The 23,496-nt window shown below is 47.5% G+C and overlaps 1 protein-coding gene across 6 annotated transcripts in view; it reads left to right on the forward strand.

Moving 5' to 3' along the window:
* The window catches only part of KLHL12 (kelch like family member 12), an 85,607-nt gene that overhangs the window by 22,599 nt on the left and 39,512 nt on the right, over positions 1-23,496 (forward strand). For all 6 annotated transcript variants that reach the window (XM_054026244.1, XM_054026245.1, XM_054026246.1 and 3 more), the window contains 3 exons: positions 15,719-15,868; positions 17,166-17,280; positions 19,660-19,766. In XM_054026244.1, the coding sequence (XP_053882219.1) occupies positions 15,719-15,868; positions 17,166-17,280; positions 19,660-19,766 (372 nt within the window). The remainder of the gene's footprint in view (positions 1-15,718; positions 15,869-17,165; positions 17,281-19,659; positions 19,767-23,496) is intronic.

Below are 23,496 nucleotides of genomic sequence, written 5' to 3' on the forward strand. Positions count from 1 at the left end.
AAAACCTATGCCCACAGGCGATCCGCATGCTGCCTGTCTCAAGTGCCTAGGAGAAGGCCATGAGACAGATAAGTGCCCAATTTTCAGGAGTTTCAAACCCAGGACTAAGAGCGGGACTATCATTTGAAGCTCCTCCTGATGGAGTCGGCCCTCCGTCCACGGCCGGCACCAGAAGCGGCACCGGAATCGGTAATATCAGAACTCAAGGCCTATGACCCCACACAGAACTATTGCTGCATATCAATGTGAGGGAGCTGAGGGTGGTTCGTCTGGCATGCCAAGCGTTTCAGGCCCGCCTGCAGGATGCACGTGTGTCGGTGCTGACGGACAACACTGCAGCGATGTTCTATATAAACAACAGGGTGGTGCTCGCTCCTCTCCCCTGTGCCAGGAAGCCCTCGAGCTGTAGGATTTTTGTATCGCCCACTCAATACACCTAGAGGCATCCCATCTTCAGGGAGCACAAAACGAACTAGCCGATTGCCTCAGCCATTCATTTCACGGTCACTAATGGTCCCTCAGGCTCTCCCCACATAGACCTGTTCACAACGCGGAGCAACAGGAAGTGCCAGCAGTTCTGTCCTTTCCTGAACCACAGCCCAGGCTCCATCGCGGACGCCTTTCATTTTTCATGGTTGAGTCACCTGCTGTATGCGTTCCCGCCCTTCCCTCTCATACACAATGTCCTCCTCAAGACTCGTCGGGGCGGGGCTTCCTTGATCCTCATAGCGCCAGTGTGGCCCCGCCAGCACTGGTTCACCATGTTGATGAACCTCTCACTGGATAGGCCAGCGGCGCTTCCTGTATGCCCGATCCTAATCACACAGGACCACGGCTGTCTGCAACACCGAAATCTGGAGTCCCTCCACCTCTTGGCGTGGAAACTCCATTGGTTGAACTCTTGAGCTTCAATGTTCGGACCCAGTGAGGGAGGTCCTGCTGGGAAGTAGGAAACCTTCCACTCAAGCCACGTACCTGGCAAAGTGGAAGCGTTTTTCCATCTGGTCTCGACAAAGAGGAACCGAACCGCAGCTAGCGTCAATTCCCCTTGTTTTGGACTACCTGTTATACCTTAAGCAGCAGGGGTTAGCAATATCATTTCTCAGGGTACACCTTGCTTCCATTTCGGCTTTTCACCTAGGGACAGCGGGTGGGTCAGTCTTCGGTAATCCCATGGTGGGCAGGTTCATCAAGGGCTTAGACAGGCTTTATCCCCAGGTACGACGGCCCGTTTCCCAGTGGGACCTTAACCTAGTCCTATTCGCACTCATGGGGCCCCCTTTTGAACCCATGGCAGCCTGCCCTCTGTCCTACCTCTCCTGGAAGGTGGCCTTTCTGGTGGTCATAACCTCGGCCAGAAAGATATCTGAGCTCAGAGCGCGGATATCCGAGCGCTGACTTCTGAGCCCCCCCATACGGTATTTTATAAAGACAAGGTGCAGCTGTGCCCTCACCCTGCGTTTCTGCCAAAGGTAGTCTCCCAGTTTCATGTGAATCAAGACATATTTTTACCTGTGGTCTTCCCTAAGCCTCATGCCAGTAACAGAGAGTGCACGTGCCAGTCCCTGGATGTTAGGCGTGCCCTAGCATTCTACATTGAGCGACAAAGCCATTTCGTATGTCACTGCAGCTCTTCATTGCAGTCGCAGAAAGGATGAGGGGGCTCCCAATCTCGTCCGAGCGCATTTCATCATGGATCACGTCCTGTATCAGGACTTGCTATGACCTGGCAAAACTTTCAGCCCCTCCGCTTACGACGCACTCCACGAGAGCGCAGGTGTAGTCCACAGCGTTCCTGACAGCAACATGGTCTTCCATCCATACCTTCATGTCACACCACGCCATTACCCAGCAAGTGAGGGATGATGCAGCCTTTGGCAGGGCAGGCCTGCACTCAGCAACCAAGTGAACTCCAACCCCTCCCCCAGGGAAACTGCTTGGAAGTCACCTATTGGAATGCACATGAGCAATCCCTCGAAGAAGAAAAAATGGTTACCTACCTCTCGTAATTGATGTTCTTCGAGATGTGTTGCTCATGTCCATTCCAATTCCTGCCCGACTCCCCTCTGTCGGAGTGTTCTGGCAAGAAGGAACTGAGCAGGAGGCGGGTCAGCAGGGACCTATATACACTGCCATAAAAGCGCCGCTCCAGGGGTCTCCACAGCCGACCTGATGGGTACCGCTAGGTGAAAAACCTTCAGATGATCGTGCATGTGGTGCGCGCACACACCTATTGGAATAGACATGAGCAACACATCGCGAAGAACAACAGTTACAAGAGACAGGTAACCGTTTCAAAAGATGATTATCATGACCCCCAAATCTGCTTGAGTCATTACTTCCAAGGATAGAGTCCCCATCCTATAAGTATGGCCCACAGTCTTTGTTCCTATATGTATACATTCACATTTAGCCATATTAAAATGCATGTTGTTTGCTTGCACCCAGCTTACCAAGTGATCTCGATTGTACAGTATTAGTGACCTGTCCTCTTCATTATTTACCACTCTCCCAATTTTTGTGTTATCTGCAAACTTTATAAGTGATGATTTTATGGAATTCTGGAGCTGGTCATCGGAGAGATAGGAAGTCAGAGAGGAGATCTGGCGGTTTGTAACCACTAGGGAAAATGATCTTGAATGTTTGTGGATCAAAGTTCTAACAGATAAAACACAACATGGGGTATTAGGTGGTGTCTGCTACAGACCCATAATTCACACTAGGGAACAGAATGGTGCTCTCCTTATGAATCTATCCAGATCTAATGCATCCAAGGGTGCTGAGGGAGTTGGCTGATGTGATTCCAGAGCCACTGGCTATTATCTTTGAAAATTTGTGGCAATCGGGGGAGGTCCCAGACGATTAGAAAAAGGCAAATATAGCACCCATATTTAAAAAAGGGAAGACAGAGAACGCGGGGAACTACAGACTGGTCAGCCTCACTTCAGTCCCTGGCAAAATCATGGAGCAGGTCCTCAAGGAATCCATTTTGAAGCACTTGGAGAGAAAGATCAGGAACAGTCAACATGGGTTCACCAAGTGCAAGTCATGCCTGACCAACCTGATTGCCTTCTATGATGAGATAACTTGCTCTGTGGATATGAGGAAAGCGGTGGATGTGATATATCTTGACTTTAGCAAAGTTTTGATACGGTCTCCCACAGTATTCTTGCCAGCAATTTAAAGAAGTATGGATTGGGTGAATGGACTATAAGGTGGATAGAAAGCTGGCTAGATTGTCGGACTCAACAGGTAGTGATCAATGGCTCAATGTCTAGTTGGCAGCTGAATCTATTTGGCGCTGGTGAGGCCACATCTGGCGTATTGTGTCCAGTTTTGGTCCCCCCACTACAGAAGGGATGTGGACAAATTGGAGAGAGTCCAGCAGAGGGCAACGAAAATGATTAAGGGGCTGGGGCACATGACTTACAAGGAGAGGCTGAGGGAACTGGGGTTATTTAGTCTGCAGAAGAGAAAAGTGAAGGGGGATTTGATAGCAGCCTTTAACTACCTGAAGTGGGGTTCCAAAGAGGATGGAGCTAGGCTGTTCTCAGTGGTGGCAGATGACAGAGGAAGGAGCAGTGGTCTCAAGTTGCAGTGGGAGAGGTCTAGGTTGGATATTAGGAAACACTATTTCACTAGGAGGATGGTGAAGCACTGGAATGGGTTACCTAGGGAGGTGGTGGAATCTCCATCCTTAGAGGTTTTTAAGGCCCAGCTTGCCAAAGCTCTGGCTGGGATGATTTAAATGGTGTTGGTCTTGCTTTGAGCAAGGGATTGGACTAGATGACCTTCTGAGGTCTCTTCCAACCCTAATATTCTATTCTATGATTCTATCTATAATGTGTAGGAGAAAACGCTGTATGATCATGTGGGACTTCAGTTTGAGTGACATCTTCTGGAAGTCTCATGCTGTCAATACTAAAACATCTTTGGAATTTCTAAACATTATAGTTGTCAATATCCTAACTCAAAAAGTGTTGCAGCGAACATGGGGGAATTCTTTGTTAGACCTTGTCTTGTCTTGATAGATAAAGAGGAACTGATCATAGAACTAAAAATAAATGGGTACCTTAAGTACAAGTGATCATAAGTTCATCACATTTATAATTAAAGATTAAAGTTCAAACCAGTAAAATACACACACGCGCGCATACACGCACACTCTTAGTGTTTTAATAGGGTCAGGTTTACAAAGTTGAAAATATTTATAAGATATGTCAGCTGGGAGGAAGAATTTAATCAGAAAAATATAAATGATAATTGGGAATCATTTAAGAACACATTACAAAACTAAAATCCTATAACTGAGGAAGAAGGCCATGCTGGTTAAAAAACTGACCTGGTTTAGAGATGAAGTAAAGACAGCTTTTAAAAAATAAATGTATAACAAATGGAAGAAAGGGGAAATTTGCTAATCACAATATGAGAGGTCAAGTCCTGGCATCGATGGAAACCTGTTTAAGAAAAAGGAAGCAAAGTACAAGAAAAGTGCCAATTTTTGTCATGATGCAAGGTTAATAGTGGGGTGCCATGCGGATCAGCACTAGGACTAGTATGTTATATATTTATGCTCCAAAGGAGGAGGTGACAGTGAGATGACAGAACGTATTGACCTAACATTTTTGGTTTGTCAACACTAGCGAGGATTATGAGGAATTCCAGAAGGACCCAGCCGAATTAACTCAACCCAACTCATGGCTATGCAACGAGAAATGAAGTTCAGTATGGGGAATTGCTAGGTAACATTCACTGGAAAGAACAATTCAGGCTCTATATGCATGCTGCTGGCTTCTGAATTAGTTATGTCTTCAGTAGGTGCCAAAAGAAAATCTTGATATCTGTGCGCAGCTCAGTGAAGATGTGCTCAGTGTATGGTAGCCACCAAAACATCGAATATCATGTTAGAGTTTATCAAGGCAGTGATAGAAAATATTATGGAAAACATTATATTGGAGTGACATTTCCCAGGGTACAATCTGGACTGCTGAACCACTATGTCCCCTTAAATCTCCAACCTGGGGTGCCTTTTACACTGCTGTGACAACAAACCACTCCTGGTCCTGCTCTCACACAGCCTCTATCATGCAAAATCACTCCCAGCTGAATTACATGAATGCTCAAACCAGCCACTCATGAATTTCATACAGGGTGACACCAGCAAACTCCCAGTCCCAGACTTGTCCCCAGAAGTGTGCATCTTGTACTGTCCAGTTCTCCTTCTGCACAATACTAGCTCATAGAAAGTCCATCATTTCATCAATGGAAAATGATATACCCTGTTATCTCAAACACTTTAATCCAAATACACACTGTTTTAGGTAAAACAATAAAAAAAGTTTATTAACTACAGAAGGATAGATTTGAAATGATTGCAAGTAATGAGGCATAAAATTCAGAATTGGTTACGAAGAAAATAAAAGGTAAAATGCAAACTGATATCTAATTTAACAAGCAAAGTGAATTGAAAAACAAAAGGTTTTCTCACCACAAGCTTACAGCTGGCTGGATTGCTTCAGCCAGGACCTTTCCTGAGTTTAATGATGCTTCCTTTGTCTTTCAGACATTGTTGGTGTCATGAATAGAGATGAAGGGAGAGAGGTGATTTGGGAGCCTCTTTTTCTCATTCTTGTACCCTTCTCCCCTCTTGGAGGATAACCCCCAGCTGGGGTTCAGGTGACAGTCAATCTGTTTGCACAGAAAACCCCCAACTGTTCCATTGCCAGTATGTAAAGTTCTCTCTCACACCCTTCTTCCTGCCAGAGAATGGCCATGTAACCAGATGATAGCCCATGATAATCTATTTGATTATGCTGATACCTGGCCAGGACATCAGTGTGTCTTTTGTCTCTAAAAAGCTGGTTTGGGCCTGCTTTTCTAACTTTGGAACATGTCACAGCAATATTATACAGTAGAATCGTATAAACTTACAGACAATGTTGATACACAGATTTTACCAGAACAATAATGTTCAGCACATTGAGTTCTGAAATGAGAACTCACAAGGCATACTTCGTATAAAATTTATCATGGTCTTGTAAAAAGGATAAATATAGGGGTACAGTCTGTCACAATGGGCTATTACAGAAACTTGAGGGCAGATTCCCACCTGGAACGTTATGTTCAGTTTTGCTCATCACAAATCAAGCAGAGAAATAATGAATAAAAAAGGTCTACAGAAGAAGAAGATGAAAACTGATAATATATCACAGAACATTCAATTCAATAAGAGCTGGAAAAAGGCTACCATTACTTAGTTTTCAGAGTAGGTGGGAAAAAAGAGAAATGCTCACTACTGTAATGAACTTCTAGTTATCCATTCCCAGTAATACAAGCATAAAAGGCCATTCAGAATTAAAAAGTGGCAAATTTAAAATTGATGCAGTGGAAGAATTGTCTTACACAATTAACCTGTAGAGTGCACTGCTGCAAGAAACTATTGAAATAAATCACTTCAGGCTTGGCTTGAAAATGTAACAGATACCTACTAGCTGGACAACTATATCTACCAACCAGAAAATATTTCTGTCTTTCTCTTTACCTAATGCCAGCTAACAGACACCTTAATAAGAAATTAGCAAACAAAATCTCTGTATAGTGAATCATAGAATATCAGGGTTGGAAGAGACCTCAGGAGGTCATCTAGTCCAACCCCTGGCTCAAAGCAGGACCAATCCCCAACTAAATCATCCTAGCCAGGGCTTTGTCAAGCCTGACCTTAAAAACCTCTAAGAAAGGAGATTCCACCACCTTCCTAGGTAACCCAGTCCAGTGCTTCACCACCCTCCTAGTGAAAAAGTTTTTCCTAATATCCAACCTAAACCTCCTGCACTGCAACTTGAGACCATTACTCCTTGTTCTGTCATGTGGTACCACTGAGAACAGTCTAGATCCATCCTCTTTGGAACCCCCTTTCAGGTAGTTGAAAGCAGCTATCAAATCCCCCCCCTCATTCTTCTCTTCTGCAGACTAAACAATCCCAGTTCCCTCAGCCTCTCCTCATAAGTCATGTGCTCCAACCCCCTAATCATTTTTGTTGCCCTCCGCTGGACTTTTTCCAATTTTTCCACATCCTTCTTGTAGTGTGGGGCCCCAAACTGGACACAGTACTCCAGATGAGGCCTCAGCAATGTTGAATAGAGGGGAATGATCACATCCCTTGATCTGCTGGCAGTGCCCCTACTTATACAGCCCAAAATGCCGTTAGCCTTCTTGGCAACAAGGGCACACTGTTGACTCATATCCAGCTTCTCGTCCACTGTAACCCCTAAGTCCTTTTCTGCAGAACTGCTGCTTAGCCATTCGGTCCCTAGTGTGTAGCAGTGCATGGAATTCTTCCGTCCTAAGTGCAGGACTCTGCACTTGTCCTTATTGAACCTCATCAGATTTCTTTTGGCCCAATCCTCTGATTTGTCTGTTTCCCTCTGTATCCTATCCCTACCCTCCAGCGTATCTACCATGCCTCCCAGTTTAGTGTCATCTGCAAACTTACTGAGGGTGCAGTCCACACCATCCTCCAGATCATTAATGAAGATACTGAACAAAACTGGCCCCAGGACCGACCCTTGGAGCACTCCGCTTGATACCGGCTGCCAACTAGACATTGAGCCGTTGATCACCACCCGTTGAGCCCGATGATCTAGCCCGCTTTCTATCCACCTTATAGTCCATTCATCCAATCCATGCTTCTTTAAATTGCTGGCAAGAGTACTGTGGGAGACCGTATCAAAACTTTGCTAAAGTCAAGATATATCGGTCCCAATCCCGGTCACGGTCCCAATCCAGACGCTGGTCTCGTCCACGGCACCGCTTGCAGTCCTGGCACCAATCACCATCTCGGCGCCAGTCACGCTCGCAGCACCGCTCCGCCTCACAAAGATCTTCTTCCCGGTACGGTCGGTATCGGTCCAGATATCGGCGCCGGTCTACTCAGAGTTGATCCCAGCACCGTTCCGCCCATAGATCTTTGTCGAGGTCCAGATCTGCCTCCTGGCACCGATATGACTGCCGGTCCCAATCCAGGTCGCGGTACTGCTTGAGACCACGGTGCGGGGCGACAACACAAGACAGGGCGACCCAGCATCCGCGATGGGCTTCACCTTCGTCCTGTCCCACCCCGAGGTCGTCCCAGGCAGAAAGTGGCTACCATGTCCAGGACCAGGATGCGGACGGTGCTAGCCAGTGGCACGATGAGGGGCAGGATCCTGGTCAGGGACCTCCACAATGGTCCTTTTGGACCCCTTGGGCATACCATCAGGTCCAAGGTGTCCCCTCGGGGGGCTTCTCACTCTGCCCACTCGGAACCCCGGGTACCGGAGGCCATTGTGAGTCGCCCACCCCCGGGGGATTCGGAGGCGACAGCCCTGCCCTCAGCTCAGGCCCATGCCCCTAGCATGGTGGACCTAGGGCAACCAGACACTCCACAAAAAGACTTGCCCGAGGACCCGTTAGTCCCTAGAGTATCCTCCTCATCTTCGCCTGACGAGGCAGTGGTGGGTACATCCTCCTTTGGCCCCCCACCTATAGACCTCCGTGCACACCAAGAGTTGCTTCGCAGGGTGGCACAAAACATGAGCCTCCAGGTGGAGGAGGTGGTGGAAGTCAAGGATCCGGTAGTGGACATTCTATCTACCGATACCCCAACACGTATAGCCTTGCCATTTATTCGGACCATCCAGGCTAATGCCAATACGATCTGGCAATCTCTGGCCTCTATTCCTCCCACTGCCAAGGGGGTGGAGAGAAAGTACTTGGCCCCCCTCCGAAGACTACAAATACTTGTATATTGACCCCCAACCATGCTTCCTTGTTGTACAGTCCGTTAATGAGAGGGAAAGACACGGCCAACAAGCTCCCGCTCCTAAATCCAAGGACGCTAGACGCCTGGATTTATTCGGGCGCAAAATTTGTTCTACTGGCGGCTTACAACTCAGGGTGGCTTACCAGCAGGCCCTCTTGAGTCGCTGCAATTATAATACCTGGAACTTGATGGGAAAGTTCGAAGAGCTTATTCCTCAGGAGTCCAGGGAGGAGTTCGGGGCCCTACTAGAGGAGTGCAAGAAAGTAGCCAGGACATCTTTGCAGGCCTCAATAGATGCGGCAGACTCGGTGACTAGGACTCTAGCCTTGGGCGTAGTATGCGCCACATCTCGTGGCTGCAGGTCTCCGGTCTCCCACCGGAACTCCAGCAGACTATCCAGGACCTGCCTTTTGATGGCCATGGTCTATTTTCTGACAAGATTGACTCCAGAGTCTGAAGGATAACCGGGCCATCATGCGTTCATTGGGCATGCATACCCCGGTGACGCAACATAGGCCTTTCTGACCCCAACCACAGCACACCTACCCTAATCCTCGGCCAAGACAGGACTTCTCTAGAAGACGTGGCCGGGGTGGTAGGAAGAGACCGTCTGGTCCTCAGACGGGCCAGAACCAGGGCCCCCCCAAACCTTCGGCGGGGTTCAAGCAAAACTTTTGAAGGTGCGCCCGAGGGTGGAGCACCAGTCTCCTTCCAGGATCCTTCCCTACCTTTCACCAACCGTCTCTCCTATTTCCTCCCTGCATGGTCCCGCATAACGTCAGACCGATGGGTCCTACGTATGGTGGAAAGTGGATACCACCTTCAATTTGTTTTGTCCTCCCCCGCCCCCATCCTTCCTCCCCATCCCTCTTCAGGGACCCTTCTCATGAGCAACTCCTCGTACAGGAGGTGCAAACGCTCCTATCGGAGCTATAGAGGAGGTTCCAAGGGAACTGAGGGGCAGGGGTTTTACTCCAGTTACTTCCTAATCCCCAAGGCAAAGGGGGGGCTACAGCCCATCCTGGACCTGTGCGGACTCAACAAATTTATGGTAAGGTTGAAGTTCCGCATGGTTTCCCTGGGGACCATTATCCCTTCCCTGGATTCTGGAGACTGGTATGCCGCCATTGACATGAAGGACGCGTACTTCCACATAGCGATTTACCTGCCGCACAGGCGTTTCCTTCGCTTTGTGGTCAACCAACAGCACTTCCAATTTACCATCCTTCCCTTCAGCCTATCCACGGCACCAAGGGTCTTTACAAAGTGTATGGCCATCGTAGCTGCCTCACTCCGTCGACATCGTATCCAAGTGTTTCCGTACCTCGACGACTGGCTCATTTGGTGTCGCTCCAAGGACCAGGTGCAATCTCATGTCCAGTTCACCATGAGATTGTTGAGACAGCTGGGCCTACTGCTCAATGTTGAAAAATCCACTTTGGAGCCGACCCAAAGAATAGACTTCATTGGAGCAGTCCTGGATTGAAAACTCACCCATGCGTGCCTACCGCACGCCCGCTTCCAGTCCATGACGAGCATTATCCACGGCCTCCAAAGCTTCCCGACCTCGACAGCATGCACGTGCCTTGGTCTCCTGGGACACATGGCGTTTTGCACCTTCGTGGCCAGACTGCGCCTCCGTCCACTTCAGGCCTGGCTCTAAACCATATACCGCCCAGGCTGGAACAATATGGACACAGGGGTCACGGTACCGACGGAAGTCGTAACCTCCCTGGTCTGATGGCTGAACCCCAGCTCGGTATGCGAAGGGGTGCCATTCCATGCCCCACAGCCCTCCCTGGTCCTGACCATGGACGCATCATCTTTGGGTTGGGGTGCTCATCTCGCAGACCTTTGCACACAGGGAGGGCCTTTGGACCACCCAAAAGATTTCCCTGCACATCAACGTACAGGAACTGAGAGCAGTGCACCTGGAATGCCAGGTGTTCGGCAAGCACCTTCAGGGCCGTTGTGTTGCAGTTTTCACAGACAACACAACGGCCATGTTTTATATCAACAAACAAGGGGGAGCACGATCGTCCCCCCCTCTGTCAGGAAGCCATTCGCCTGTGGGAATTTTGCATAGTCCACTCGATCGACCTGGTGGCATCGTTTCTCCCAGGAGTCCAAAATACCTTGGCAGATCGCCTCAGCAGATCCTTTCTGGCTCACGAGTGGTCAATTCGCCTGGACATTATCCATTCCGTTTTCCGGAAGTGGGGGTTTCCCCAGATAGACCTTTTCGCCTCTCGCAAGAATCGGAAGTGCCAGATCTTCTGCTCTCTCCAGGGGCACTCCCCGGGTTCCCTATCGGACGCCTTCCTGATACTGTGGAAAGACCGCCTGTACTATGCCTTTCCTCCATTCCCGTTAGTCCACAAGGTCCTTCTCAAGCTGCGCAGAGACAGGGCCCGCTTAATCTTGATCACCCCGGCATGGCCCAGGCAACATTGGTATACCACTCTCCTTGATCTATTGGTGACCACTCCAATTCCACTTCCGTTGTGACTGGACCTGGTCACTCAGGAACACGGCCGTCTCTGTCATCCGGACCTGCAATCCCTCCACCTCACAGCATGGATGCTGCATGGCTAACTCAATCTGAGCTACGTTGCTCCCACTCGGAGCAGCAGGTACTTTTGGGTAGTAGAAAGCCCTCGACTAGGTCCATGTACTTGGCCAAGTGGAAGCGTTTCTCCTGCTGGTGTGCTCAGCAATACTGCCCCTCTGGAGGCGCCAGTACCTACCATCTTAAACTATCTCTTGTCCTTGAAACAGCAGGGCCTAGCAGTTTCTTCCATCAGAGTTCACCTAGCAGCGATTCCGGCCTTCCACCTGGGCGAAAATGAGCGCTCGGTCTTCTCCAGTCCCATGGTCAGCAGGTTCCTCAAGGGATTGGAATGTCTGTACCCGCAAATTCGGCTTCCGGCCCCTACGTGGGACCTCAACCTGGTCCTATCCAGACTCATGGGTGCCCTATTCGAGCTGATGGCCACTTGCTCGCTCCTGTACCTTTCCTGGAAAACAGCTTTCCTCGTCGCTATCACCTCGGTGAGACGTGTATCGGAGCTTAGAGCCCTTACTTCAGACCCACTGTATACGGTGATTCATAAGGACAAGGTACAGTTGTGACCACACCCTGCCTTCCTTCCTAAGGTGGTGTCTGCCTTCCATGTCAACCAAGACATCTTCCTTCCGGTCTTCTATCCGAAGCCGCACGCTTCTCGATGAGAACAACAGCTGCACTCCCTAGATGTTCGCAGGGCCCTTGCCTTTTACTTCGAACGAACTAAACCTTTTAGGAGGACGACCCAGCTGTTCGTAGCTGTGGCAGACCGGATGAAGGGCCTCCCGGTCTCCGCCCAGCGCGTCTCGTCCTGGATCACATCTTGCATCCGTGTGTGCTATGACTTGGCTGGCGTGCCAACTACGCACCGTACTGCCCACTCCACCCGGGCTCAAGCTTCCTCCTCCGCCTTCCTGGCTCATTAGCCCATACAGGCGATATGTAGGGCAGCAATCTGGTCATCGGTGCATACCTTTGCTTCCCAATACGCAATTGTCCCAACAGTCAAGGGGTGATGCGGCATTTGGCTCAGCAGTTCTCCACTGTGCGATGTCTCACTCCGACCCCACCGCCTAGGTAAGGCTTGAGAGTCACCTAAGTGGAATCGATATGAGCAAGCACTCGAAGAAGAAAAGACGGTTACTCATCTTTATAACCATTGTTCTTTGAGATGTGTTGCTCATATCCATTCCAAACCCGCCCTCCTTCCCCTCTGTTGGAGGAGCTGGCAACACGGAACTGAGGGGGTGCTGGATCGGCCGGGGCATATATCCGGTGCCATAAAGGCGCCACTCCAGGGGGCGCCTCAGCCGACCCACCGAGTGTTGCTAGGGTAAAAATCTTCCGATGATCGTGCACACGGTGCGCGCACACCTAATAGGAATGAATATGAGCAATACATCTCGAAGAACGACTGTTACAAAGGTGAGTAACCATCTCTTATTACTGTTGGAGTTTGAGCCTGCAAACACCTATGCATGTGCTTATCTTTGCTTGTGTGAGCAGTCCCAGTGACATCTCTGCAGCTGCTTGTGTGGGTAAAGCTAAGTACATATGTAAACGTTTGCAGGGTTGGAGCCTTAGAAAATATTTATGCCCACACTGTGCTGAGTGCCTTCCAAACACATAGGAAGATGGTCTCTGCCAAGAATCTAGTCTGAAGAGATATGAAGGGAATGGGACAGAGAGTATAGCTTACAAACACTGCAATCATTATTTATTAGTTACCTGTTTGTTCTCTTTTTGGTTAAGAAATGTGTGTGTCTGCAGCATCTGATTCTTACATTATCAGTGTCTTTAAAATGTACTTCTACATACAAGAGATGAAGTTTCAGATATGTGCCAAAGCTCTGCAGTTGATCACTGAATGGAGCCACTACTGAGAGGTTCACCAAACTAGTGACCTCTTTGTTCTGTTTCCTACTGTATTGATCTGTTTGTGAGGAGTGCAGGTACTTGGGAGTGATGGCCGCTCTGAGAATTGATCATTGGACTAGACAGCTGTTTATTTGTAAGACACACCTCCAGATCTGCTCCATCAAGATGGTAGAAGTATGAATTTCTCTTTAAGCCTGAGATGTTACTCAATTTCTTTTGGACTGTGAGTTTCTCAGGGAGGAACAACTTCATTCTGTGTCTCATATAGTGCCAAATACATTGTCAGCATTAAAAAAAATTCTCTCTAACCAGGTGACTGTCCTGATTTAGTAAGCTGCATTTTATATTTTCATGGAGCCTATAAAGTGGAAGTAGATCCAGTATATGTAAAAACTAATCAAAGGTTTAGCCATTTGAAGTGGCAGGATTCAGTCCTGAATTAATTAATTAATGGACCATATTCTGATTATAATGCATCTTTCAGAAAATGTAAACAGTAATTTTCAAACCTAAGTAAGATACATTCCCTGGCCTGAAACATGTACAGTGTAAAAGAGACAAACACAAATCAAGGAACATCACAACAGTCCAGGAGAGCTGTTTAATTTGCTTTCTTCAAAGTAAAAGGGGCACCATGGAATTTGAAAGACCTTGAAAATTTATGCTTCTTTTAAAAAGTCCTTTGATAATTAAAAAATCAATAAACATGAGCTTTTCAAAATTAGGGTGTGTCTATCCTATCACAACTGCCCTTTGACTGGGCAGTGCACTTCTTTCAAGGCTGCTGGGCTGGTTGGGATTGTTTTTTCATATGCATCAGAAGTTGATATCTAGATTGTTCAGCCATCTAACTGCTGCATCATCGAGCATAGCACGATGCATTCCTCCATCAAGTTTTGACTATATGCATTGCTACCCTGCAGTCATTCTTGTAAAGATTGGGCTAAACCAAATTTCTGTATTGTAGCAGCCATTATGGCCATTCCAGGAACAATCCAAGATTTGCGTCCCAGGTTGCAAACAAGTGGGTGTAAATTTGGGATTCTGAAGTTCACCAGCATGCCTGGATTGGGATTGTTGAGGCTCATGTGCTGGTCCTGTTGTCCCTCTGTTTTCCCATTTGCCTTTTTTCTGTTTCAAGGGGGTGGGGGAATGGATGCGATGAGCTCTGAGTGTTTCTGGCAGCAGGATGAGTGTTGGGGAGAGCAGGAGACAGCAACCCATGTGTGGATGGTAGTTTTACTCAGCTCAGGAGCTGAGATTTTAATGCTGTACCAGCCCTTACTCTGGAGATTGATTTTTTTTATCATGGGGACACTATATAACTGGCAATATCACTTGTTTTCACAGAATTAAGGATCCTGTAACATTCAGAGCTGCCTCAACCATTATTTCAGTGAGTGCTCTATAGACGTTACACTGGGGAGGAAATAAAGCTGGTGTTGTTCAAATTCCTGGGGTTTACAGACGCTTCTCCTGTCTCTAAAGTGGGATTTTAGCAGCAGATTTGTTAGGTATGGGGATCTGCTTTTTGGGTATTAAGAGAAGGGCATGATCACTTCTGCTTACTTATGTATTTCAAGGATGCTCTCAGAGTATCAATTAATGCCTTTGATACGTTTAGATTTTATGCTGTGTTTTTGATCAAGCCCACTAAGTACAATACTGAAAGGAAGAAAATTAACTTCAGATATAGTTTTAAAGGGAAGTGACCGATCTTGGCTGTATGCTTTATGTTTCAGAGTGAGTTTCTGTATGTAGAACTGCCCCCTTATCCCTGGGGCTGTGCTCTCTGAGCTCTCTTGGTAAGAGCTTTGCCTCATCTTTAAACCTACCCCATCCTCCAAGGGTTTGCTGATATGCTCACTTGGTTTGGCTGGGGTATCATCTTGTGGCTGAAACCCATGAGGTTTTACCAGACCCCTACATCTGCCTAACATCTGACCTGCCCTTACTTCTGAAGCAAGACCCATTTGAGATGCAGAATCCAAAGCATAGGAAGTGGAGCTGACTTTCCTATATAACTGGAATGAAATCACTAGTCATGCTGGCTGTAAGGTGGGTACTCATGTCCCATTGCTGATTCTTGCCCAACCCCAGTGATTTGCTGAAACCTTAATTACTTACGAGCCTTCTCCTTAGTGGTTGCACTTTTAGTGTGCCCTGGAATTACCGACAGTCAAACAATTTGTATTTTCAGAGCCTAGCCAAAGAGCCAGGGCTGTCTGCAACAGATTTAAGTTTTCCAGAGTCAGTAAATATCTCTGGGAGGGGGTAGGTATTTGAAGTTTGGTTTCTTCAAGTGGGAAGAAATGGACCATTCTTAGAAACCCTCATGATAAACTGTTGCTTAAGAATTCAACCTTTTTGCTAACCGAGAAGCAGAGTCAACAATCTGGACAGTTATTGTTCATCCCAAATCCAGTCAGTGGAACAACCCTCTCTGAAGTCTGATCAGTGCTTTTTCTTTTTAGGTGGATTCTGAAGAACCTGTTTTTGAGGCAGTTATAAATTGGGTGAAACACTCAAAAAAGGAACGGGAGGACTCCTTGCCAGAGCTGCTGCAGTACGTGCGCATGCCGCTTCTTACCCCACGCTACATCACAGATGTCATAGACACCGAGGTATAAACAGCACAGTGATCCTGTGATATAGAAAGGTTAAGAGTCAATATTATTATTCCTTTGCATTCCATAGTTCAGCCCCAAATATCTCAATAGAACACATTGGGGACTCTTTCCATACTGTTTCCCTTCAGTGATGGCCTTTAATTAAGGCTACGTTTTAGTCACGGGTATTTTTAGTAAAAGTCATGGATAGGTCATGGGCAGTAAACCATGGACGTGACCTGTCCATGACTTTTACTATATACCCCTAACTAAAACTTGGGGCAGGGGGCTGCGGGTGATCTGGGGTAGCGGTCTGGGGATGTTGGAGGGAGTGGGTGGCAGCACGCAGCCCAGGACCTGTGCTGGGGAGGGAGGGGTGGGTGGCAGTGCGTGGCCCAGGACCCCCGTTGATGCTGGGTGGGGAGGGTTCGCGGGGCTGGCAGGCTCCCGGCTCCGACTGGCATGTCCCTGCAGCTCCTAGGGGGAAGGGTGGCCAGGGGGGCTCTGCGCACTGCTCCCGACACAAGCACTGGCACTGCAGCTCCCATTGGCCGGGAACCGCAGCCAATGGGAGCTGCGGGGGCCGTACCTGCGGGCACGGGCAGCGTGTGGAGCCCCCTGGCTCCTCCGCCTAGGAACTGTAGGGACATGCACTCCGCCCTGCACTCCAAGCCCCAGCCCTGAGCCCCCTCCCACACATCCAAACTTCTGCTGCTGGCCCATGGGCTGCCCATCTTTGACATCCCCATCTTGGGCAGCCCCTGAGCCAGCACCAGCCGCTGCAGAAGCCATGAAGCTCATGGAAAGTCACAGAATCCGTGACTTCCATGACCTCCGTGACAGACACGCAACTTTATCTATAATCCATAGTGTTATCCTTACCCAGCTGGAGATTCCTAGTTGTGTTACCCTCACCAAGCAGGGCAGAGTTTCCTGCAGCAAACTACATTAGAATGGTTTCACTGGCATAATGAAATTGATCTAAAACTAATATTATTACCTTGATGCCAATCCCCAGCACAGACATAGTTGAACTGGTTTAAATATTGCTTAAATTGGTTTATCTTAGTTTGGTAATTTACTTGGTCTTGTTTGTTCTTCCACAGTTAGGGAGCCCTGCAGTATCTGGCACTGTGCAGGTTTTTGGCCTTTTTTCGTCTGTAGCACTTGCAGCCTTTCTCTGTTGCCAGCAGGTCATCATGCAAGTCAGAGTTTTAATGTCATTTAAATCCAGTGGAACTGGTTCTAACATGATTGTTTCTAGGGAATTTAAAACAAATCAAACATACAACATATGCATGTTTTCTCCCAGCCTTTTATACGGTGCAGTTTGCAGTGCAGAGACCTTGTAGATGAAGCTAAGAAATTCCATCTAAGGCCTGAGCTCCGGAGTCAGATGCAGGGACCCAGGACTAGAGCACGTCTAGGTGAGCAACAAAGGAAAAGGCACTCAGGAGGTTCTCTGGGATATTGCCAGGTATTGTATTTAGATGTTTGTCTAGTGCCTTCTGACTGATGATCTCAATGCTTCACAGATACTAATGAGCTAACTCTCACGACCCTTTGGGAAGCAAGTAATATTCCCATTGTACAGAGGGAACCTGAGACAGAGAATGGAAGTGATTTGACTCAGAACAAACAGTGAATTTGTGGCAGAGCTGGGAGTAGAGACCAGATCGCCTTAACTTCCAGTTCTGTGTATTAGTGACAAGACTGTCTTTCCGCTCAGAGTCCATGCTTCTAGACATGTATCCCAACGTGGTGGGATAGTTTCTTTCTACCCATTTACCCGGATCATTAAAAACACCAGGGAGGTAGGAAGTGAAGAGAGCAAAAATAAGCCCTTTGCCTCTCTTTGACACATGCCTTAGCAAGCCTCCTTCTTGCCTGAAGTTACGATCTCCCTTTCTGACCGGTCTGCAGAGTTGAGCTCAATTGATTGCAATGTAGTTAGAGGTCAGTTGCTCTTGGCCTGCAGAAGCAGCATGCCAGTCCTTTTGCAGGGCAAAAATGCTTTTCATCTCTCTCGACAACTCCCACCCAGGAACTATTATAATCTAGTCTGACCTCCTGCATAACACAGGCCATAAAATTTCACCTAGTTAACCCTGCAGAAGAGAAGAGTGAGGGGGGATTTGATAGCAGCTTTCTACTATCTGAAGGGGGGTTCCAAAGAGGATGGAGCTAGGCTGTTCTCAGTGGTGGCAGATGACAGAACTAGGAGGAGTGGGGGAGGTCTAGGTTGGATATTAGAAAAAACTATTTTACTAGGAGGGTAGTGAAGCACTGGAATGGGTTATCTAAGGAGGTGGTGGAATCTCCCTCCTTAGAGGTTTTTAAGGCCCGGCTTAACAAAGCCCTGGCTGGGATGATTTAGTTGGGGTGGTCCTGCCTTGAGCAGGGGATTGGACTAGATGACTTCTGGAGGTCTCTTCCAACTCTAATCTTCTATGATTCTATGACTCGGACCCTCCAGTCCAGCACGGTCCTGGGATCCTGGGTCTGAGCCCTAGGTTAGCATATTTGCAGTGTGTATGCAAGGGGGGTTTGGCTTGAGCCTTGCTTGAGACCTGGGATTAAATTGCTGTGTAGATATACCCTCAGAGAACAGGCAGAAATCAAGACAGAAATGGGAGAGAGCTCTGTGGAGCTTTGGGATAAAATACATGCTTCAAAATCCTTTGCTTGTTTACATAGTTTTAAGGTGTCTGCAAAGGAAAGAAATAGTTTGATTTCCCCCCCTTTCCCCCCCCCCCCTTCTCTGTGATGTACAAGGAAGGATTAGGCAGAATATTTAGGATTTTTTCTTTTCAGGGCTTGGCTATCTTTGTTTTACTTGGCAGTATTATGGACAACTGGGGAAGTAGTAGGATGATGATGATGATATGAGTAGCAAGGAGGTGAAACTGGGCAACTGAGTGGGGGAAGAGATTTTGAAATGATTACACTGTTCTTTGATGTATTTATTTACTTATTTAACTCAAACTCCTGACAAACATTGGAGGGAAAATAAGTTACCATGTTAAAGATCCAGCACTGCTCCCCTTTAAGTAAGGGCTCAACAGGCTCCCATTCCACTAGTCTGGGCCTCCAAGAGACCTCCAGAAAAAAACAGAAAAAGAAACATGATATTCTTGATAATTCTAAGCTAAACAGAACAGGCAGGAAAAATCCTTTCAAGCCTTCCTTATACATGATAAAGAAGCAAAAAGGGCACAGAACTCTTTTCTTTCCTTTATAGGAGAAATATTTAACACAATTAACTTCATGGTCACCTGAAAAAGACTTTATTTGGAATTTAATATTTTCAGAAAATAGTTCTTCCCCCAAATCATCCCTTCTGCCTTTAATTATAAGTATTTTGTAGCTGACTTGCTTCCTTCCATCAAGATAAGTCTCCTACTGTGCTTCAGTGGGGTAGCTAGGTAGGTACAGCAGCAGCTGGTTGCATGAGGAGGGTATAGGGCATTGATGCTCACAGTGAAATGGTGAATGAGGGCCTGCATCTGAGGGGTAGCTTAGATGATGAGAAAGGAGAACAATTCTTGTGAGAATAAGCTAGGAGGAGCATGCACCCTCCACCAGCCACTTTGAGGTGAGGGGAAGGCTGAATATTGTCTGTATGGTGCAGGGAGGGAAACAAAGAGAAGTGACAGCAATATTCAGTTAAAGAGGCAGCTGTGCCCCATTGTTCCTGGCACAGACCATCCCTCCAGGATGGATCCAAAAGTTTCATTAAAGGATTCTTTCTAGGTGACTCTTTGGTGGCAGAGGAATTAACTTGACTCTGGACTTTTTTTCTACAGGGGCTAACGAGGTTCTGCTAGTGATTGGAGGCTTTGGCAGTCAGCAGTCACCTATTGACGTGGTGGAAAAATATGACCCAAAGACCCAGGAGTGGAGTTTCTTGCCGGTAAGGAATTATTTGCTTTACCACATTTTTCACCACCAGTGGGTCCTGCAAATGTAATGGATCAAAATACTGATAGGTCTAAACATTCTGATAAGGGGATAATTGCTTAGTGTTCCCCATATGGACTGTCCATTCTCTTCTGCTTAGAATTGGAGATTTATGTTCAGAGGGACTGCTGAGGTTTAGATGTTGCCAGAAGTGTTAATGATTCAGCATCTTTCCTCCACTTGACTGAGATTTGCACCGGTGTCCCCAACTCAGTACCAAGGGTTCTTTGCTGCTTGTGGGACTCTCTTTTACGTGAGATATTAAATTTAGATCCCAAGCTCTTATGGCCATTAAAAATTCCCCTGAAACTTTTTGCAACAGTTTGTATGAGTTTCTGTGTTCTGGCCAGATTCCAGTTTGGATGATTGTAATCTACCTCCTTAAATTACGACTGCAGTTAGATTCTGCATTCTCCATTTCCTCTCCTAAGCTGTTGTGTAGTGTTGCTATTAGCTGTTAAACAGCTGCCACATTCTATCCAGAGGAGGCTGTATTTCAGTGGTGAAATGATGCTAGTGTATAAACAGTGTATAATAAATGAGTGAAGTTTGCAGAGCACAGTAAGATCTGTGGAGGAAAGATGCCATTGATTGATGGTCATTAGTCTTAATATTGATAACATAGACATATCAGGTTTTTTGGAAAGATTAATTAAAATATTATCTCAGAAAATATACATTGAGAAAAATGTATTCATAGATTAATAGATTTCAAAGCCAGAAGGTACCACTGCGTAACACAGGTTGTAGATCTTCCCCAAAATAATTCCTAGAGCAGATCTTTTAGAAAAATATCCAATCTTGATTTTAAAATTGTCAGTGATGGAGAATTCACCACAACACTCAATAAGTTGTTCCAGTGGTTAATTACTCTTGCAGTCAAACATTTACACCTTGTTTTCAGTCTAATTTTTCTCTAGCTTCAACTTTCAGCCATTGGATTGTGTTTTACCTTTCTCTACTAGATTGAAGAGCCCATTCTTCTTCGAGATGAGTGTCCCGGTGGGTGCAGCACTCTGGGTGTTGGTGCGTCCCTGTACCTTTGCTCGGAGATTTTTACAGCAGTACTTGCTCGGGCCGTGCATGCGCGGTGCCTGCCTCACGTGCCCACCATGTCTCAATAGCACACGTGCGTAGCCGGTCTCTTCAATTCCTTCTCTACCGTCCCTGGCCTGAGACGGAGCACAGCAGAGTTGTTGAAAAACTTATTTGCTTTTAGCTAGTCTAGTTAGTTTTACACAGTTTTACCCTGTATTTAGTCAGATAAGTTTTATTTTTCCTTTCCCAGTCCCTTAAAAAAACCAACCAAACAAAAAAAACTCCAGTTTTTTCTTCCTTCCCGTTTTTCCTGTCAGTTAGTTCATAATATGACTGGCTCACCAGCTTTTAAGTGCTGCACTACGTGCAGAGATGCCATCCCTGTTTTGGACAGCCACTCTCAATGTGTTCGTCGCTTGGGGGAGTCCCACATCCCCCAGAAATGTATCCACTGTAGTAAATTAAAAGCCAGGGCACGAAAAGACAGAGACCTCAGGCTCAAGTTAATATTAGTGGAAAAGTCCCTCGTACCTGCCTCTGACCCAGGTGCGGATTCCTTATCGACACAAAGCCCTCCTCGGTCAGCAAAAGATTAAAAAAAAGGCAAAAAACCGACCACCTGCCTCGCCTCACAAAGACTTACCGCTTCCCAAATGATCTCCGAGCAGGTCTGTCTCCTCGGTGCCGACCGCTCCATGGCTCAGCACATATGAAGCGCCAGGCATCTCCGGCACCGCATGTACCCTGGCTGCTTCCAAGGCACACCATCCCGATGCCAGAGCTTCAGGCTTAAAGTTGCCTACCTCTTCTCATGCAGCACCCGGTGCCAACTCAACTGAACCTGCCTAGTGCGGTTGCTATTGTGGCACCGGCACCTCAAGCCACTATGTCTGCCCCTACGGCACAGCGGCATTCGGGACCACCCGACCCCATCACACCGCAATTGCAGCTAACAGAATGCACTCTGGCTGCAAACACTGCGGCACTGCAGTTTGTTCATTCAAGGGATTTGCTGGAATCACCGACCCTATAGTCCCCCCTGCTTGATACTGATCTCACACCAGACCTATCAACATATTCCCTCTAACTTCTCTAGTTATGAGGATGCCGATGTTCAGGGAGGTTTTTCACCATACCATTCCTCCCAACTCCAGATCCCAGTCAGCATGGGACACAGGAGATCAAGGTCTTCATACTCCAAGGACCTACCACCCTGGTATGCACACCCATGGATGGGACCACCCATGCCATTTCCCAGACAGTGGCATTAATGGGGCCCCTGGGGATCATACAGGAGACACCATGGTGACCGACACAGCCCCAGAAGAGGTGACACCGCATCTCCTCTTGAACCTGTGCATACATCTGCGACTGAACTACAGGAACAATCCGCAGTGCTGCACGTAGAAGAAGAGGCATCTGACACCTCTCCGAACAATATTAATTAACCCACTGGACAAGGCTATTATGCACCCATCTCCAACAACAGCGAATGATTTTTCTAATTTTCAGGATCTCTTCAAAAGAGTGGCTAATGAATTGAAGATTACCCTGGAGGGAAGTACCTGAAAATCAGCATGAGCTGACCGACATTCTGCAACCTTCCAGTGCATCTAAGATTGCTCTCCTATTAATGCAGCTATTATGGATCCTGCCAAGAATATCTGGCAAACTCCGGCCACTATAACCCCTACCTGCAAGCTAGCAGACTGGAAATACTATGTCCCTTCCAAGGGCTCAGAGTTCCTTTTCATGAACTGAGCACCAAATTCACTGGTAGTTGAAGCAGCTAATCAAAGGAACAAACAACAGCATCTTCCATCCACCCCCTTTGACAAAGACAGTACAGTAACTCCTCACTTAATGTTGTCCTGATTAACGTTTTGTTGTTATGTTGCTGATCTATTAAGGAACAAGCTCATTTAAAGTTGCGCAATGCTCCCTATAATGTCGTTTGGCAGCTGCCTGCTTTGTCCACTGCTCGCAGGATTCTCTGGAAGAGCAGCCCCTCCTTGTGGGGATTAGAACCAAGGGGGCCGGCAGCCCCCCCCATCAGCTCCCCTAAATTCCCTGTAAGGTGTGTGGCTCAGCAGCTGTCTAGCAGCAGTTCAGGTGGCCCTCCTCCCACTGCCCTGCTGCTCCTGCCCTGCCCTCGATATGCTCCCGGAAGCTTCCTGTTTGCGGGGGGAGAGGAGTGCTGATATCAGGATGTCCCCTGCTCCTACCCACCCCCCTGTTCCTTACCCCCTCTCCACAAAGTGGAGGAGGGGGAACAGGGCTCAGGGACAGAAAGGAGGGAGCTTGCTGGAAACTGTTGCTTCCTGTCTGAACTGGCTGATTTGCTTAAAAGGGCAACATACTTGAAGTGCGGTCTGTGTACTTAAAGGGGCAATGCACGTCTCTCTCTCTCACTCATGCATGCATCCCCCAGCAGTTTGGAAAGTCAGCACCTGTGCAGCCGTGCATGTGCTGTCAGGAGGAGGGAGTGGTGCGCTCCAGCTGGATAGCGTGGGCTCATCATCATGTTCAGTTTTTGCAGGGAAGTGTTTGCAACTACTGCCCTGCATCTATTGTGTTTCCTCCCTCCTGCCTCAGTCCATGCTGCCTTGTAGAGTGTAATGCTACATTAGCAACAGCGTATTAAC

The sequence above is a fragment of the Malaclemys terrapin genome, chromosome 4, assembly GCF_027887155.1.
Source record: "Malaclemys terrapin pileata isolate rMalTer1 chromosome 4, rMalTer1.hap1, whole genome shotgun sequence".
NCBI lineage: Eukaryota > Metazoa > Chordata > Testudines > Emydidae > Malaclemys > Malaclemys terrapin.